At 39.6% G+C, this 20,439-nt stretch overlaps 1 protein-coding gene across 2 annotated transcripts in view; it reads left to right on the top strand.

Annotated features, from left to right (window-relative positions):
- The window catches only part of LOC144493526 (ensconsin-like), a 131,259-nt gene that overhangs the window by 75,062 nt on the left and 35,758 nt on the right, over positions 1-20,439 (top strand). Inside the window, exons 5-8 of one of the 2 annotated variants that reach the window (XM_078212577.1) lie at positions 94-211; positions 2,531-2,641; positions 5,795-5,917; positions 10,640-10,764. In XM_078212577.1, the coding sequence (XP_078068703.1) occupies positions 94-211; positions 2,531-2,641; positions 5,795-5,917; positions 10,640-10,764 (477 nt within the window). Of the gene's footprint in view, positions 1-93; positions 212-2,530; positions 2,642-5,794; positions 5,918-10,615; positions 10,765-20,439 lie in introns of both variants that reach the window. The other variant, XM_078212576.1, reaches the window with a different exon arrangement.

Here is a 20,439-nt window from a genome sequence, read left to right as displayed (position 1 = left end):
GCATGTCACATTTCTGTTAATGTGCTGAGCAATTTATTCTGTAGAACGTTTTAGATAAGTACTTTAAGTTAATGCAAGCTTTTCTTCTTGAAGGAACGACATGAAGCAGTTGTACGTCGCACAATTGAGAGAAGTCAGAGAATAAAGCAGAAGTCCAATAGATGGTCGTGGGGTGGAGCCCTACAAAACAATGCAATCATCAACAGAGATGGTACATGTTATAGGACCTATGTTTAAAAAAAAAAGTGTAACTGCAGTTGATGACCAGATCTAGTTAAAACACGGCATGTCCTGACTATCATATCCAGTTTCGTGCAATCATCTGAATGGGAAATGCTCCAATGTGGGGAAAAAATATCTTTTTGATGAAACACTTAAGTTTTCTGCCATATGTTCCTGGAAAAGAACATACTGTAAAGCAATTTTTTGAAGTGTTGGGACAAAAAGATGTAAATTTGTTTGTACTTAATAACAATAGAAGCAATGCCTTGTTGATAGAGATTTTGTAATTCATTTGAGTTGTTGCTTTGGGTGACATGGAAACTAACTCCAAGGAAACTAATTAGTGCAGTTAATATTCCTTTGAGAAGGTTTTCTCTTTTTTACAGTAGTTGAGAGTCTTGGATATTCAAATTTTAATATTGATGCTTAATGGTGTTGGTGTGATGACTAAAACCTTTTTATAAGAAATTCATTTTCATTGATAAATCTCATTCTCCTCATCTTAAAAATGTCTTCAACTGTTGGCCATTTCTCTGGTATTATTTTACTTTAGACCGATTCAGCATGTGTTTTGGTTTATTTACTAGTATTTCATTGTTTTGCATCTGTTCCTTTCTTGTCCAGGTGATTTTGTTGAATCTTCATTCTCCTATCTCCATTTAGAGGCCTTAAGAAATAAGGGTTGTGCTTCCAAAGGTGGTACAGAAATAATCTGATATTCCTCTTTATGTAACTTTCACAATTTGTTGTAGGACTTGCGTCCCTTTCTAAATAATCAAACCATTAACTTTTTTTATACGTTCTACATTTTAGCACTTAATATATTGCTGTTTTATATAGTTTCATAAATCTCCAACTCATGCTTTTTATAAATTAATTTGTAGAGTTAGGCAGTGCTTTCTGACATTCAGAAACTAATAATATATTACAACAATTTAAGTTCCTGATTGAATTTGCAGTACATTAAAATGAAAGTAGAAATAAAATAATGAGCAGACTTGAGATGCGGCACAGAGAATATTAAATGTCCTTTGAATGGGCAACATCTAAAATTTCCACCTTCTAGATGAATGGAGTATTCATATTTTATCCTTGAAAGGTGACTGTTACTGATTTCAAAGGAGTATATTTACAAGAGGTCATTCAGCTTGTCAAGCTTGTTCCGCCATTAATCTGATTATAGCTGATCTATATCTTAACTCCATTTTACCTAGCTTCATTGCACGTCACTTAACTGCCTTTGCCTAATAAACCTATCAATCTCAATTTTGAAAATTTCAATTGACCTATCATTGAAGGTGTTTTGGAGGAAGAGTGTTCCAGATTTTGACTACCGATGTGTGGAAAAGTGCTTCCTGTCATCAACCTTGATTGTCCTAGCTCTAATTTTAATATTATCTCCCCTTGCTCTGGCTTCCCCCACCAAAAGAAAATGTTTCCTATCTGAACCCCATTACATCTTTCAAACATTTTAATTCCCTCAAATATACCTTCTAAGCTTGGGAATACAAGCCTAGTCTGTTATGTATTCCTTTTTTATAATTTAACCCCTTTAGCCCAAACGACATTCTACACTGAATCTACACTGCACCACCTCTAAGATTAGTACTTTCCTTTGTGAAGTGTGGTGGTGCCCAGAACTGACACTACTCTCAAATGTGGGCGCATGGTGGCACAGTCATTAGCACTGCTGCCTCACAGCGCCAGGGACCCGGGTTCGATTCCCGACTTGGGTCACTGTCTGTGTGGGTTTCCTCCAGGTGCTCCGGTTTCCTCCCACAGTCCGAAAGATGTGCTGATTAGTTGCATTGGTCATGCTAAATTCTCCCTCAGTGTACCCGAACAGGTACACTGGTGTGGTGGCTTGGGGATTTTCACAGTGACTTCATTGCAGTGTTAATATAAGCCTACTTGTAACACTAATAAATAAACTAAACTTAAACAAATGTGACCTAACCAGAGCTCTAATCCATTAGAACTGCAACCGACTTTAAAGTTTATTTTTTTTCTCAATTGATATGGGCCACTCAACCAGCTAATGTTTCAGCATCAATCTGGATTGACAAATTTAATCTTTGCTTTAGCTCTTTTTAAAGAGAAAAGTTCAATTGAACCATTTCTGCATTCTACAAAAATGGGCAATGCTGCTTAATCCTGCAGTTTATGTATAGAAGCATGCTTCATAACTTTCCTAACTTTTAACCGTAGATTTGAAATATTGCAGTTGGTCTTTCAAGCTTTAGTATTAGCAAAGAAAGCTTCATGCTGTGTACAGGCAGTCAACTGCAAATATTTCCATTTGTTTTAGATGCCGATAGGCGATCAGTTTCCACAATGAACCTTGCGAAACATGCTGATCCTGTCATTAGCAAGCGACTGTCATCCTCATCAGCAACATTATTAAATTCTCCAGACAGAGGTACCGTCTCAGCCTAATGTTTTCCATCTTAAGCATTTATATGAAGAAATACAAAAGCTAAGTTTCTTTTAGGTGGGGATATAATATAATCGTTTTTCTTTTCAGAAAAGTTCTAGACTATTTAATGATAGCCATTGGCTTAATATTAAAATATTTCTTCAATTTTTAAAACTTCATTTTGATAGAACTATTGTATGTTGATATGTGGAAACTAGATACTCTTGCTTTCCTATTGCCCAAGTAGTTTGTGGGGGAATAAACATTCTGGAAATGTTAAAATGAATGTAACATTACATATTATACCTCAAACCTAAAGTTTGATTATGTCTACCATCCCTATTTCACATCCTTGCATCTTCTTTGTTTATCCATTTTAATGTATTTGTTTCTATTTTATTCCATAAAAGATCCATTAATTTGTGTTTCCCCACCCCAACCTCCCAAAAAAGCATCAGGTCAATATTATAAAATATGTATGATCTTTACAGCTTTAGTTCTTTATGCTAGCGGTTAAATGTTTTCTCTTTTGTAAGCTTAGAAATGCCATGTTTTGTTGCAATTTACTGTTTCGATCAAAAATCGGAGTCTTCCAAAAGATTTTCCAGAGTACTAGCTTTTTATACACCATTGCATTTCATATTCACTGTTCTCCCAATCCTTTGCCATTCTGGGAAGTATGTTTTTATTAATGGAAGTTACCTGGAGACTTACTTGGGGCCATGAGATAATCTAAAGGGAAGGGAAGGACAGTTGAGGAGAATAGAAGAGACAAGTTAACAGCATATTTGATTTTTGTGCAGCTCTCAGGCAAAGGATTGCACCCTTTCTTAACCAACCTTGTAAGCCATGCTCTGCGTCAACACCAGAAAAGTCCCGCTCAGAATCTAAACAAGGTCTTTCTAAAAAAAAGATGAATGAATTTTACATTTGTCTGCAAACGCTCATTGGCTGTGTCACAAATTTAGTTGTGAAACTGTTTGGGAAGCACTTCCTTTTGCATTTATGTTTTGGTCTTGTATATTGAATTTACTTTGAGAACGTCTTAATTTTTTTTGGAGGAGTGGACAGAGCAGAATTAAAATCGTGAAATTTTAAATTTCTATTGCCAGTGTCATCCTCCTATAAATCAAAACTCACCTTTTTATCTTTATAGACAAGTAACTTTAGATTTATAAAGGAACAATGTACAACTTTCAATGTAGTAAGTTTTTCTGAATCACTTGACTAAACAAAAACATCTAACATTTGGGTTTTTATACTGCTAGTACCTGAAGATGTTTACGATCTGATGCGCAGCAGAATAAGTGTAGCAAACTTCTTGCCAAAAGTAGAATCAGTCTGCAGGGTGAATATCCTCAAATGTTCCATCTCTCCACTGCTTCTGTGTCGTCCAACATCTAGTCCTTGATGAGCTGAAATTTCTTCCATTCGGGTTTTGGGAAGATAAAAGCCCATTTGCTTTGACTCTCCTCAAACTGTGCAGCCTCACCAACTCTTCCTTCATCACCTGATTCAATCCCACTTCCTGGCTCCTGCCTCTTGGTAAACCAGACTGTTCACAACTTGGGAACTTATTTGGCATTGAGTTAAGCTTCTGGCCTCATCTTATTTATCACCAAGGTGGCCTACATCCACCTCAATAATATCACCCTTCTGCTGCTGGAACCCTCATCCACGCTTTATGTCCATATTCCAATTCCCACCTGAATAGCCTGCCACCTCTCCATAAACTTGAGTTCACCCAAAACTCTGCTTCCTGTATCCTAAATCACATCAAATCTTGTTCACTGCTAAGCCCTGTTTTGTTTTTTCTCCCATGAGTTGTGGGTGTTGCTGGCAAGGCACCATTTGTTGCACATCCCTAATTTTCCTTGAACTGAGTGGCTTGTTGAGACATTTCAGAGCACAGTGAAGATTCAACTACATTTCTGTGGATCTGGAGTCCTCAGAAGGGTTTAAAATTGATGAGGTTTTGGATAGACTGTCCATATGTGGTCCATATAAATGGCCTAACAAGCCACTTGGGATGGGCAATAAGTGCTGGCCCAGTCAACGAAACCCACATCCCAAGAACGAATTTTTAAAAAGTGGTGAGAAGTAATATTTAGAAGATCCAAGTACCAAAACTACTGAAAGGTAGTGGGCAGATAAGAGGGCTAGAAAACAAAGGAGTGGTTATTGTTACAGCTTTGAGACTCGATTTGGAATGAAATGCATTCAGTTCTGGACAGCTCATTTCAGGAAGGATCTATATCAGCGTTGGAGGAGATGTAGTGCAGATTAATCAGAATAATGCCATTTGTGAAAGGGTTATATTTTGAGCACAGGTTGCATAGTATAGGTTTGTATTCCCTTGAATATGGAACGTTAAATAATCTAATTGTGTGAGGAGTTAAGATTATCAAAGAAGTTGGTAGGGTTGATGGACTAATTTTGATTTGTCAGTTTTGAACTTTAGTATATCTACATTTTTCAATTCAATAATTCATCCATAGTTATAGATTTGACTCCCTAATTAAAAAATCAGAAGAGCTATTCATTTATTTAGTAAAAGGATTTGTTTTCCAGACTGGTTTCACATTGCAGTGTTGAGGCTGAAAGTGCTATTTTTGGAAGGCTTGTACATGGCAAGTTTATGATGATTTAATGTAATAACCCCTTTGCTATGCATGAAATTAATTTATTTTGCCTTTCAAATATTTATATATTAATGAAAGGTCAACTTTTTAGTTTTGATTTAAAATAACCTTTATGACTTGATGCTTAATTGAGCCAAGAATGTTACTGAAGCATCTAATATATCGCATGTAATGCTCGATTTGTTAGTAAATTATACTGCCATTTTTGGTAAGATGCCTGTAGAATTGTTCCAATCACTGCTACCTCCAACAACAATCCACTAAATTACAATGGCTTCTATTGATGAATATAACTGCATATATGCTGGCAGTAATGCTTTTTCCCCCCCCGGTACTTAAAACAATGGCACAAGTATTCACTTGAATATCAATGCATGGTGTTTAACTCTGCAAACCTATTTTGTTCAGGTCCTCTTTGCAGCTGCTCTGCCAAATACTTCTGTGTACACTATTTATACAGTTTATCTAGTGCAAAGTATGTGATGTCTAACTTTTCTTAATTTATTCTGCATAGCCCGACGCTTACAGCTCAGTCCTTGGGAAAGTAGCATTGTCACACGCCTTCTGACACCTACTCACTCGTTCCTAGCTCGGAGCAGAAGTACTGCTGCCTTGTATGGGAATGGTCAGGATGCAGGTAATTCTCCATATTAAAATTTAACTTTCTTAATAATACATTGCTAAAGTAACTATCTGTATGTTGACAGACTGTTCAAAGTTAGTAAACATTTAGACATTTAAAGTAATTGTGAGGAAATGAGCATATATGTTTTACTGGAATATTAGTCCCAGTATTTAGGATATCTGTGATCAGGTTGCAGCACTGCAATTCTAATGGGTAATTTTAATTCCATATTTATCATAGTAAAACATACGTTTCACGTAAGTTTATCATGTAGAATTTATTAGAGGTTTTAGACTTTGAATCTGAAAATAACTAAATAGCTTGGTGTAGATCTAGAGCAAGCAAGCCAAACTGGAAAAACATTTAAATCTACTCTTTGATATTAGAAAAAAGCTACAAAAATATAGTAATGGTGATTCTAACAATTATGCAGAATGTAAACAGTGCAAAGTTGTATTTCCAGTCTGGTTTACTGGAATTCCTGGTTTGAAAGTAATGATAAATTAAATCAATATGACTTCATTGCTTATTTAGCTATGGTTGTGTTGTGGTTTGAGAGAGAGACTTCATTTTGAGCTTCACTGAGCTGAGAGGTCGCAAGCCTACTGTGCTTGATTTTCCATTCATTAATTTAAATGGATAGGAAATTGAGGCAGGTTTGTGATTTTTCCCAGGCAGCACTCACTAAGAAAGCTGTTCCAACCATGGAATCAGTTCTCTAATTTTACCCATTCCTGTTTTAATGAAAGTTGCTGTGCTATTGAATAGAATTTTGTAGACCGTGTGCCCTATAGAAATTTTCAGGTTACCTGAATGGTGTAATATTCCTATTGTGAATAAATGGATTCATGTCACATACTAAAACTTCATGAATGTATGCAGACTTTGTATAACATTTTCTAGGTTTAAATATTGGCAGTAGTATGGTTTTTTTAAATTGGTGATTCGCTTAATGCATCTTGTGTATTCTGAGCCATATAGCTACGCCCCAAATTCACTCAAGTATGGGCATTAAAATTGATCAATTTTAATGCCCAAAATTGTCCTCCGGGCTAAGAACGCCGCAAGAATAAAAGTGTTCTTGGCCCCTGTTGACAGTCCACTACTGTTGCTAAGTAAATCTGTTTGTGCGTTAGAAAGGTCAAGGTTAGTTGTGATATTTCCCATTATCAAATAGCCAATACATGCAGACTGGCCGCAGTACTTAAGCAATAGGAGGCTACCAGCAATGGGTACTTTTATCATAAGATACTGCAATCAGCAGAGGAGGAAGAGAAGATAATTGGGGAAAGAAATTTCCATATGATTAAAAATAGAAACAGAAAATGCTGGAAAAACTCAACAGGTCTGGCAGCATCTGTGGAGAGAAACAAATAACATTTCGAGTTTATGATTTCAGCAAAAGAGGAGGAGTGGTGTGATGGATTTTATACTGATTTAAGAGGGGGTGGAGCATACATAGAAACTAGAAGCAGGAGTAGGCTATTCGGCCCTTCGAGCCTGCTCAGCCATTTATTATGATCATGGCTGATCATATTCAATACCTTAATTCCACCTGCCCCCTCTCCCAATCAATCTAATTTCTTACTGAAATCACACAATATTTTGGCCTCAACTACTTTCTGTGGTAGTGAATTCCATACATTCGCCACTCTCTGGGTGAAGAACTTTCTCCTGGCCTCACGTCTAAGGGGTTTACCCTTTAAACTCAGACTAGGACCCCTAGTTCTGGATTCCCCCACCATTGGGAACATTCTTTCTGAATCTACCCTGTCTAATCATGTTAGAATTTTAGAGGTTTCTATGAGATCCCTCTCACTCTTCTAAACTCCGATGAATATAATCCTAACTGACAGGTCTATCATCCCAGGAATCAGCCTGGTAAACCTTCTCTGCACTCCCTCTATAGCAGGAACAACCTTTCTCAGATAAGGACACCAAAACTACACACAATTCACCAAGTGCGGCTTCAACACACTATACAATTGCAGGAAAACATCCCTATTCCGATACTCAAATCCTCTCACTATTAAGGCCAACATACCTTTTGCCACCTTTACTGCCTGCTGTACGTACACTCACTTTCAACGGCTGATGCATGAGAACACCAAGGTCTCACTGAGTAAACACGACTCTAAATTTACACCCATTCAAATAATAATCTGCCTTCCTATTTTTGCTACCGAAGTGGATAGCATTTATCCACCAGCTGGTGGAGCAAAATAGAAAGTCAGGGATAGGTGGGAGCTGAGAGAGATTTGGCAAATATGTTATAGGCAAAAGACAAAGGCAGTGTTAATGATAGTATTGAAGACTAAAGAAGGTGCTGATAGTGGCATAAAGACAAGACAGCAGCATGTGTTAATGGCAGAACAGGGGTCAGCGCTCTGTTGTAAAAGCAAGACATAAGAACAAGTAACAGATGGCCCTGTGGGAGATGTGTTGGGGGGGTGGTGTTGGGACAAAAAAAATAGATTTAATATTTTCCATATTGTGTTGAACAAATGGAATTCTTGGTTCCCCCCTCCTGGTAACCGCAGTTTATTCTTGACTTGTTTTAGAATATTGCAGCCATACTGCTGTTTTCACCACCCTTTTCTATATATTACAGGCATCTTGACACAAGAGTACTGCTTTCAGGGAATGTAGGGAGAGGTGACATTTAAGTAGAGCGAGAGTTGTTGGCGGGAGGCAGACAGTCGTGGTTATCTTGAGCCAAGTTCTAATTCTAAATTACTTTTTATTCTGCTTCTTAAATTGATTGCTGATTCCAGTACAACTTGGGCTGTAGGGCTACCTTGGAAACGTTTAAAAGAAAATTAATTTACAATAGAATTCTAATTCAAAACTTGTTCTAAAGGTCATGCTCCAGTATTAAAATTAGAACCATGGTATCTGAAAGTAAGAGTGGAAATGTGGTAAATATGCAACTTAAAATTGAAAATGGAAATCTTTTCTATCAACTAAATAAAACGTTCAGCCAGCATGCATCTAGTGTACACGCTTCTTTAAAAATACATCTTAAAGCTGTTTATAAATCCACTGACTATAAAATTGTCCAGCTATTAAGCTCAATGTCCCACGAGTAAGATGATGTTTGGCTTAATTAAATCAGGATCTCCACAGTAGTTAATTTTGAAATGTGTGGGTGATGCATGTTAACTGAGCTTTCTAGGTTGCAGGCTGGGTTTTGAGAAAAGTGTTAATTTTATAATTAAATTAAGCAATTTTAACAGTATCACATCTGGAATGTTGCACATATGTTTTGAAGCTTGTCGTCTTAATTGCCTGACATACTGTTTTACTGTTGCTCTTTATTTGAAGTGAGATCTATTCTGCTGATCTTTTCTAATAAAAACCTGTCCTCTTCCTGTCCTCTTAATACACTGTGCTACAAGTTTGCAGTGTCTGCTTTCTGTATGTATTAAGTATTTTGACAGCTGAATGGATGTAATGTAAATACAACTATTACAGTACTTAACTGCGTTTCAACCAATCAGCTGTTTAGTAATCTATTGCTTAGTCTCTATTGACAACTGTGTCTAGATTTCTCAATGCATGTTTTATAGCTGCACTGTAATATCAAAACCATTGCTGTTTGTTGAAAGCTTGATAGTTTGGGAGAGTTTATTTCATGGAGAGATGTGGAAATGGATCCCTTCCAAGTATACGTTTTGGCCAGTTGTTATGGATAAAGTTGCTAATGCAGCTAAATACTAGAATATAATTTTGATTTTATATATGGGAAAGGCGCACTCACTCAACTCGCTGTTAGATTTTAAAAAATAAATAAATGCTCACCTTTATTGAGAAGTAAATTGAATGGTTGCTTTCAGATCCACAGATGCATAGTTAAACACAGAAATCGGGAATATGCTGTCAGCTCCTCCAAAAACTTTTTTGCAATAACAATATCTTACTGAGAAACTCAGCATTCATCTGCTGTACTTAATAGAGCCTGAAAAAACTGGTGTTTGTCCATTTCTCAATTTTTTAAAATACAAGTCTTGCTGTCATAATCCCTTTGGCATTCAAAATAAACATTTTAATTATTTCTTGGAGATTCAAAAAAACATGTAATTATCTTTTCCTTCTCTTGTATCTCAAGCCTTAAACCATGTTTCTTTCCCCTTCATTATTTCAGTTTGTTGCATAGAATATTTAATTCAGTGTCAAACTAATTTACTCATTTCGGTTTAGCCTCTGCAATTCTTAGTGAAGATTTTTCAATCTGGTTAAGGAGTGCACCCAGACCTTTTTGTTCCTGTATCTTCTGTAGAGGATATTGTATGGCTTTTGATTTCTAATCACAAAATTCTAGTGCAAAACCTTTTAGAAAGTCTTTGGGCAAGTGCAAGGGTAAAGAACGGCTGGTGCCATTTGTTCTCCACTGATAGTTAAACACATTGGTCTGGATTTTGCTATGTGGTTTTTTGAACATTGGCAAATAGTACTGACGAAGTAAAAATTGGGATGCTTTAAAGTAGATATTTTAAATACAGTTTGCAATTTGCTTGTTTCAGTTAAAAGTTAAAATTACCTTTCAATTATTCCTTTGCATGATGCATTTACATTCTTGGGTCCTTACGCAACAGGCAGTAATGGTTTAGGTAGTCTTTTTGTATTCCTTTCAAGCTAACACTTGCTGTCTTTTCTCCTCTTCTTTCATTCTTGTTTTCCTCCTTTCATACACTTCACATAATACTGCAGTTATCCCAATTTGTCCTCGTTCAGTATCTGCCAGCTCTATTACCCCACCAACTTGTAAGAATCTTCACAGTAGGATGCCTGACTGGCCAAGGTTCATGGTTGCCACACCTGTTGTCAGTGGGCAGAGGAAACCAGCTCATCTTCCAAAGGTAAGCAACTGTGTTGCAATAATGTGTAGTGCACAAGAAGAATGTAGTGAACAGCTATATTTCCACAAGTAACTATTTTCAGTCAAACAGTTTTTACTTTCTGGTTTACCTTACTAACGTGTTGAATCTACCACTTCCCTGTTGGACCACAAAACATTAAACCCTGAAAGCACAATTGAGGAAAAGAGAATTAGTTTCTAATTTTTAAAAAAATGTTTCAATAAGTTAATTTTTTGAAATGCTTGCTTTGAAATTTGTAATGAAGCAACCGGTATCCATAATTAAGTGGGTTTCAAACATGCTGAGAAAGGTGATCAGACGTGTGGCCAGTGTCCAAATGCACTATAAATGCTTTGTACTGTTTTTCCTATTCTAAAATTTCAAAATTTTCCTATTTGCTAAAATTATTAAAGGAAATGTTGGTTAAGTTTTATTTTTCAGCATAACTTTCAGCTGTTACAGAATCATTTGGTAAATGTTCTAAACTATAAACTGCTTTATTATGGAGAAAATCTGTTCGCTGTAATTGCATCTCCAAGGAAAAGTTCTGAAATTACACCAGTAATTTCAAATAAAATAAAACTGATTACATGGTAGCTATTACTCTCTACTATGCTAAATTGTCTATGTATGCTGCAATCTCCTTATCTTAGACTCATAATTTCTTAGTCACAAATGATCATCATGTCCATGAGGCCCACCTCCTGTTCACTTGACTCTATTCCCGTGAAACTGCAAACGACCCAACTTCCTTTCCTGGCACCCATGTTAATTGCTGGTTAACAGTTCTCCCTATTCAGTTACTGTCCTTTTTAAATTGCCTATTATCACTCCTCACTTCAAAAAAACACCTTGACCCATACGCTCTTACAAACTACCGAACCATCTCTAGTTTTAGTTTCCTCTCCCAAGACCTTGTCGCTCCCCAAATCCTTGTCCATCTTTTCTCCAACTCGATGTTTATATCTTTTCAATCAGATTTCCACTCCTGCCACAATACCGTAAGTCACAAATGGCATCCTTCGTGACTGACAAAAGTACACGATCCCTCCTCCTCAACCTGCCTGCAGCTTTTGACATGATTAATCACGCCATCTCCCACCAACATTTCTCAACTGTCAGGGGAGGTGGTGGCGTAGTGGTGTTGTCACTGGACAATAATCCAGAGTCCCAGGGTTATGCTCTGAGGACACAGGTTTGAATCTGGAATTAAAAGTCAAGCATTGACCGTGAAACAATAGTCGATTGTCGTAAAAACCTATCTGCTTCACGAACATCTTTTTGGGAAAGCGCGGCAGCAAAGTGGTTAGCACTGCTGCCTCTCAGCACTGCCACGGACCCGGGTTCAATTCCAGCCTTGTATGACTGTCTGTGTAGCACGTTTTCCCCTTGTCTGCGTGGATTTGCTCCGTGGGTTTCATACCACACTCCACAGATGTGTGTGGGTTAGGTAGATTGACCATGCTAAATTACCTCTTAGTGTCCCAAGATGTGTAGGTTAGGGGGATTAGCAGGGTAAATATGTGGGGTTATGGGGATAAGGCCCGAGTAAGATGCTCTGTCAGAGAGCTGGTGCTCGATGGGTCGAAAGGCCTCCTTCTGCACTGTAGGGAATCTATGATTCTACCCTTACCTGGTCTGGCCTACGTGTGACTCCAGACCAACAGCAACGTTCTTAACTGCTCTCTGAAATGGCCTAGCAAACCACTTAGTTCAAGAGCAATTCCGGATGGGCAATAAATGCTGGCCTTGCCAGCAACGTCCACATCCCATGAAAGATTTTGTAAAAACCTGTGTGTGACTGCACTTACCTGATTCTATCCTTCTCTAATTGTAGAGATTCATCTGCAATGGCTTCTCTTTCCACTACTGTACCATTACCTCGGGTGTCACAAAAATCTACCCTTTCCCCACCCCTCTCCCACTGCTCATCATTTACCTGTTGTTTCTAGGCAAATTCATCCAAAAATGTGTGTTTACACACATGCTGAAGACAACTAGCTCTACCTCGCACCATTTCTTTCACTGTCTCAAGATTGCTAAGTTGCGTGTTTAATGTCTGGTATGGGTCGAGTAGTAATTTCCTCCAACTAAATATTAGAAAAAGCAAAGTCATTCAGTTTGCTCACTAACCATTAACTTGGTTCTTCTACTTGTCAACTGCCTGAATCAGATTATTTGCAACCTTGGTGTCACATCTGACCCCAAGAAAGCTTCTGATCACATATCTGTGCCATCACCAATGCCACTTATTTTCCATCTCTGAAATATTTCCCAGCTCCACTTTCCCACTGCAGAAAATTTCATCATGGCTTTGTTTCTCCGCTTCTAGACTTTACTAATGTACTCCTGGTCAGCCTGATTATAAAGTTGAGCTCATCCAAAATTTGCAGCCTGTGTCCTAACTTGTACCAGGTCCTGTTCGCCCATCATCTATCTTGGTTTCTGGTTAAACAATGCCTTGATTATAAATATGCACATCTTTCTTTTCAAATCTCTCCAAGGTCTCATTCCTCTTGAATCTCTTGCAGCCTATCAATCCTCTATTATCTATATGACCTCTGAGCATCCCTGCTGGTAATTGCTGCACCACTGGGTGGCTGTGCCTTAAGCTGACTTGGCCCTAATTTCTGAAATTCCCTTCCTAAACCCCTCCATGACACTTATTGAAACCTGTCTCTTTGGACCAGGTTTCCTGTTGTCTGCCCGAATATCTCCCGATGTGGCCGAGTGTTGTATTTTGCTTTATATTGGCCCTATGAATCACCTTATGTTTTGGTACATTAAAATAAATACAGGGTGTTATTTCAAAGTTGTCGCACTTCAGAACAATGATGAAGAATAAAACTGGAGCCAATTTTTTCACTTTACTGCCTAATATATTAGAAATCCTGCATCGCCTAATCAAAACCAGAACTTCAGCGGAGTGGTTGTCACAGTCAGATTCCAGCACTGCTTTTTATTTTGAAACCTAACTTAGTTTGGAGCCCCATGTTTCTGTCCTGTCCCGGGTTTGGTGAGAAACATGCAGCATAGGATCCTCCTAGTGCCGTGCAGTAGCATGGGAGGAAGTGAAGCCATATCCCTTTTTTTTTAAAGCTGTAAACCAAGTAAGTTTAAAGATCCCTGCCACTTTGAGAAGCTATGGGGAAGGTAAGTGGGTGACGGGGTAGGGTGGTTAGGGGGAGAGGTCATAGGGGATGCAGATTATTGGACGGGTTGTAGGAGATGGTCCGGAGTGTCAAGGGTGCAGTTACACAAGAGTTAAAAGTGGATTCATCCTTCCAACTTTTTCTTCTAAGAGAGTTCGAACCATCAAACGTCTCTGATTTAAATCATAGTTTCAGATGGTTCCAAGTACAGGGTAGTTGACTAGCAGAGGACTTGTATGAGGACTTCTAGGGGTTGCCTAGGACATCTTCTGGTGTATCTCGAGGGTACAAACTGCACTGCCAGCAGTTATGCTTGTAATATCATACTGCTACCACTAGATGGTGTTTTATGAGCTGTAGATTTTGGTAGCTATTTTCGGCATCACTAAGGTACTGTGGGAAGTTTGTGTCTGATGTGCTCATATGATAGTACCACAGGAAATCTACTAGTGTCAGATCTGTTTTATGCTCTATTATAATTTGGTTTGACATATGACTAACTGGAAGCCTGGAATAATTGATTCATAGAATAGAATTCATAGAATCCCTACAGTGCAGAAGGAGGCCATTCTGCCCGTGGAGCCTGCACCAGCGCAAATCGCACCAAGGCCCTATTCCCGTAGCCCCATGTATTTACCGAGCTGGTCCTTTTGACTCTAAGATGCAATTTAGCATGGCCAATCCACCTAACCTTGGACTGTGGGAGGAAACCGGAGCATGCAGAGGAAATCCATGCAGACGTGGGAAGAATATGCAAACTCCACACAAATAATCACCAAAGGCTGGATTCAAACCTGGGATCGTGGCGCTGTGAGGCAGCAGTGCTAACCACTGTGCTACCATGCCTTTTCAGAGCATGGGCACTAGGGTGAACTGTTGAATTCTAGGCTGACAATGGAGCACAGAACTGAGGGAGTGCGACATTGTAGGAGCTGCTGTGTTTTCAATCGAGGTGTTAAATTGAGGCCCTCTTAGATCCCGAGGTGCTATTTCAAACAACAGAAGGCTGGTGACCACAGAAAAACGAACAGAAGAATGACCCAAGTCATCTGCACATTCATTCTGAGGTCACCAGGCTTCTGCTGCCGTGTCCACTGCCGTCCTAATGGGCTTGATGAAGCCCATTTTCTTAGTTGGCAAAAGTCCCTTCCTCACAAATGTTCCTTTAAACCAGTAAGATTACTCACAGCTATTTCAGCCACACGTATCCAAAATTGGGTTTTTCTAAAGGTTATGTTAAATTCGAGGGTGACATCTACTCAGTTGATCTACTACTTTATTTGTGCCATGCGTCTTTTAGTCCTCCAATTTCTATTCAGACAAATAGTTTCCACCCTTGTTGACCTTTTAGCTCCAGGTAGCTACTTTTGAGTTAGTTTTTTTTGCAGCCAATTAAATTGCCTCTGATTACAGAATGTGTTCCATTAATTAGACCTAATGATTATGTGAGATGTTCATCTGGACAGATTTTGTAATGTTTAACATCAAAAATTAAGAAAGTTAGACATTTTAAAATTGGGATGTGGATGATATAGACAGGCCATAAGTATTGCAAGTCAGTGCTTGTCCTGAATACATGGAAGAGAGAAAGAAGACGGCACAGTGGTTAGCACTGCTCCCTCACTGCGCCAGGGACCCGGGTTCAATTCCGGCCTCGGGTCACTGTCTGCGTGGGGTTTGCACGTTCTCCCCATGTCTGCGTAGGTTTCCTCCCACAGTCTAAAGATGTGCGGATTAGGTGGATTGGCCATGCTAAATTGCCTCTTAGTGTCAGGGGATTAGCAGGGTAAATAAGTAGGGTTACAGGGATAGGACCTGGGTGGGATTGTTTTCAGTGCAGACTCGATCGGCCAAAATGGCCACCTTCTGCATTGTAGGGATTCAATGATTCTATGAAGATTTTATGACACTAATTTAATATTTTATTGTTCTTGTGAATAATAAATAAAGTAACTAAGAAGGTTGATCAGGGTAATGTAGATGGATAAATTAACTTTTGGACGCTATTAGACAGAGTGCTACATAGGCTTATTAAAAAGATGGAAGGCCATCTAAAAGGAAAGCATGTGGTATGGATATAGAATGGACTTTGGTAGGATGCATGGTGGAAGTGGATGGTGTTTTTTAGATTGGGGACTGGTTTGTATTTGTCCTCGAGGATCAGTTTTGGGTCCCTTACACACTCCAGTTTTTATAAACAACCTGGACTCAGGGTAGCAACATTGAAAAGTTTGTGAAACTTGTCAGGCTGGCACATTGATGGTTAATTGTAGACTTCAGGATGGGGTAGACATGAGTTATGAGGAGAGGCTGGATAGACTGGGACTTTTTTCTCTGGAGCGTAGCAGGCTGCGGGGTGATCTTATAGAGGTCTATAAAATAATGAGGAGCACAGATCAGCTAGATAGTCAATATCTTTTCCCAAAGGTAGGGGAGTCTAAAACTAGAGGGCATAGGTTTAAGGTGAGAGGGGAAAGATACAGAAGTATCCAGGGGGGCAATTTTTTCAGAGGGTGGTGAGTGTCTGGAACAAGCTGCCAGAGGTAGTAGTAGAGGCGGGTACAATTTTGTGCCCTTTAAAAAGCATTTAGATAGTTACAAGGGTAAGATGGGTATAGAGGGATATGAGCCAAACGTGGGCAATTGGGACCAGCTTAGTGGTTTTTAAAAAAGGGGCGGCATGGACAAGTTGGGCCGAAAGGCCTGTTTCCATGCTGTAAACCTCTGACTCTGATGGCTAAATGAGCATTAAAAAAAGCATGAGTTCAGTCTAGAGAAATGTAAAGTTAAAGACTACTCTACTCTAAATGACCTGATTTTTAAATGTGTAGATGAGCAGAGCAACTTTGGTTTTCATGTACATAAATCCTTGACAGTGGCAGGGAAAGTTGATAGATGGCTTTAAAAATAACATATAGATTCCTTGAATTTAATTGTCTAATTTGTATTGTTGAATGATAAAGGAGTATTTGGTAATCTAGTTGTGTGTGACCCCTTGGGGATGAGTGAGTGATAGAATTTTCATCAGGGTGAAGAGTGACGTAGTTGATTCTGAAACTAGGGTCCTGAATCTTAATAAAGGCGACATGATGGTATGTGGTGTGAATTGGCTGCGATGGATTGGGAAACATTACTTAAAGTGATGACAGTGGATAAGCAATGGCAGATATTCAAAGAATGAATGAGTGAACTGCAACAATTGTTTATTCCTGTCTGGCGCAAAAATAAAACAGGAAAGGTGGCCAAACCATGACTTACTAGGGAAATTAGAGATAGTATTAGATCCAAGGAAGAAGCCTACAAATTGGCCTGAAAAAACAACAGACCTGAGGATTGGGAGCAGTTTAGAATTCAGCAAAGGAGGACAGAGGCATTGATTAAGAAGGGGAAGTTGGAGTAGGAGAGTAAGCTTATGGGGAACATTAAAACTGACTAAAAACTTCTATAGGTTTGTGAAGAGAAAAATATTTGGCAAAGCCAAATATAGATCCCTCACAGTCAGAACCAAGGTTTAAGGTGAGGGGAGAGATACAAAAGTGTCCAGAGGGTGGTGAATATCTGGACCAAGCTGCCAGAGGTGGTAGTAGTAGAAGCAGGTAAAATTTTGTCTCTTAAAAAGCATTTAGGCAGTTACGTGGGTAAAGATGGTTATCAAGGGATGTGGGCCAAACGTGGGAAATTGGGACTAGCTTTTTTATTTAAAGCTTTATATAAAGGGTGGCATGGACAAGTTGGGCCGAAAGGCCTGTTTCCGTATTGTAAACCTCTATGACTCTATAGGGGAATTTATAATGGGGAACAAAGGAATGGCTGACCAACTAAGCACATGCTTTGGTACTGTCTTCACAAAGGAGGACACAAATAACATATCAAAAGTGTTGGGGAATGCAGTATTTAGTGAGGGAAAAACTGAAAGAAATCCGTGTTAGTAGAGAAATTGTGTTGGGGAAATTGTTGGGATTGAAGGCCAATAAATCTCCAGAGCCTAATAATCTACATCCCAGAGTACTTAAGGAAGTGGCCATAGAAATAGTGGATGCATTGGTGGCCATCTTCCAAGACTCTGGCACAATTCCTACAGATTAATTTTACCCCACTATTTAAAAGGGAAAGTAAGAGAGAAAACAGGGAATTATAGACCAGTCAGACGTACATTGGTAGTGGGGAAAATTCTAGAGTCCGTCATCAAAGATTTCGTAGCAGGGCAATTGGTAGACAGTGGTAGACTCGGGCAGAGTCAGATGGATTTACGAAAGGGAAATTTTGCTTAACAAATCTATTGGAATAGATTGTAACTATTAGACTTGATGAGGGGGAGCCAGTGGATATGGTTTATTTGGACTTTCAGAAGCCATTCAACAAAGTCCCACATAAAAGAATAGCGTGGAAAATTAAAGTGCATGGAACTGGGGGTAGTGTAGTGAGATGGATAGAGACTGGTTAGCAGACAGGAAACAAAGAGTAGGAATAAACAGGTCTTTTTCCAAATGGCAGGCAGTGACTCATTGGGTACCACAGGATCAGTGCCTAGCTAATCATAATATATTATTTAGATGAGGGAACTAAATGTAATATCTCCAAATTTGCAGATGACACAAAGTTGGGTGGGAGGGTGAGCTGTGAGGAGGATTCAGAGATGCTTCAGTGTGATCTGGACAAGCTGAGTGAGTTAACAAATGCATGGCAGATGCGGTATAATACAGAAAAATGTGAGGTTATCCATTTTGTTAGCAAAAACAGGAAGACATTAACTGAATGGCTATAAATTAAGAGGGCAAATGTGCAACAACACCCGAGTGTTCTCATGCAGTAGGCGATAAAGGCCAACATACCTTCGTTATGAAGGTATGTTGGCCTTCATAACGAGAGAATTTGAGTGTAGAAGCAGAGTTGTCTTGCTGCAATTATATAGAGCCTTTGTGAGACTACATCTGGAATATTTTGTCCCGTTTTGGTCTCCACATCTGAGAAAGGATGTTTTTGCTATAGAGGGAATACAGAGAAGGTTTACCAGACTGATTCCTGGGTTGGCAGGACTGATGTCGGCACGGTAGCACAGTGGTTAGCACTGCTGCTTCACAGCTCCAGGGTCCCGGGTCCGATTCCCAGCTAGGGTCACTGTCTGTGTGGAGTTTGCACATTCTCCTCGTGTCTGCGTGGGTTTCCTCCGGGTGCTCCGGTTTCCTCCCACAGTCCAAAGATGTGCGGGTTAGGTTGATTGGCCAGGTTAAAAATTGCCCCTTAGAGTCCTGAGATGCGTAGGTTAGAGGGATTAGCGGGTAAATATGTGTGGGTAGGGCCTGGGTGGGATTGTGGTCGGTGCAGACTCGATGGGCCGAATGGCCTCCTTCTGCACTGTAGGGTTTCTATGTATGAGGAGAGATTGTCAGTTAGGATTATATTCACTGGAGTTTAGAAGAATGTGGGGATATCTCCTAGAAACCCATAAAATTCACTAGACAGGATAGATGCAGGAAAGATGTTCCTAATGGTGGGGCTGTCCAGAATGAGAGATCATAGTCTGAGGATACGGGGTAAATCTTTTAGAACTCAATGAGGAGAAATTTCTTCACCGAGTGGTGAGCTATGGATTTCATTGCCATTGAAAGCAGTTGAAGCCAAAACATTATATGTTTTCAGGCAGGAGTTAGATATAGCTCATGGGGCAAAGGGAATCAAAGGATATGTGGGGGAAAGGTGGGATAAAGCTATGAGTTGGGTGATCAGCCGTGATCATAATGAATAGCAGAGCAGGTAAGCAGATATTAGGAAGGGGCGCACATTCACAAATACATTCACCAGCTACATGGCCCCCTCACAAGTCACCTTGTCATGGCCCCCTGGCATCGAGCGTGTACAGGCCTACTCCCTTCCCCTCTCCGGGCACCAGGTCTGCTCATGCCGTGCAGGCAGTGCTCCACTCTCTCGCACTCACGCACACGTTTTCCCCTGTCTCTCGCACATGCATCCATGCCTCCCCTTCTTCTCTCATATGCACACGTGCCCCCCCTCACATACATGCCTCCCCCCACCCACCTCTCGCACGGCCCACCCCCATCCCCTCACACACACGCACACCTTTCTCTCTCTCTCTCACACACACTATCCCTTCCTTTCCGAGGACCCCAGTTTGAGAACCCCTGTGCTAGAGCTTTTTATATCACAGGTTAGGCTTCAGCTGGAGTATTGTAGGCAGCACGTTTCAGAAAAGACATAAAGATCTTAGAAAAGGTTCAGGGCAAGTTTACCAGGATATTCCTAAGGATGAGGGACTTCTAGTTCTGAAGAGAGTTTGGAAAAGTTGGGGTTGTTCTCCATGGAACAGAGAAGACCAAGAGGAGACCCAATAGAACTTTTCAAGATGATGGGAGATTTTGAAAGAGAAAAGCTATTCTCTCTGGCAGGTGGGTTAATAACTCATGCCATAGAATTAAAATAATTGGCAAAAGATCTAGGGAAGAGGCAAAGAGAACATTTTCACTCAGGTTATTGAGGTCTCGAATGCTTTACTTGGAAAAGGTGG

Source organism: Mustelus asterias, chromosome 5 (assembly GCF_964213995.1).
Source record: "Mustelus asterias chromosome 5, sMusAst1.hap1.1, whole genome shotgun sequence".
NCBI classification, from domain to species: Eukaryota; Metazoa; Chordata; class Chondrichthyes; order Carcharhiniformes; family Triakidae; genus Mustelus; species Mustelus asterias.
This window is presented reverse-complemented; position numbering and strand designations above follow the sequence as displayed.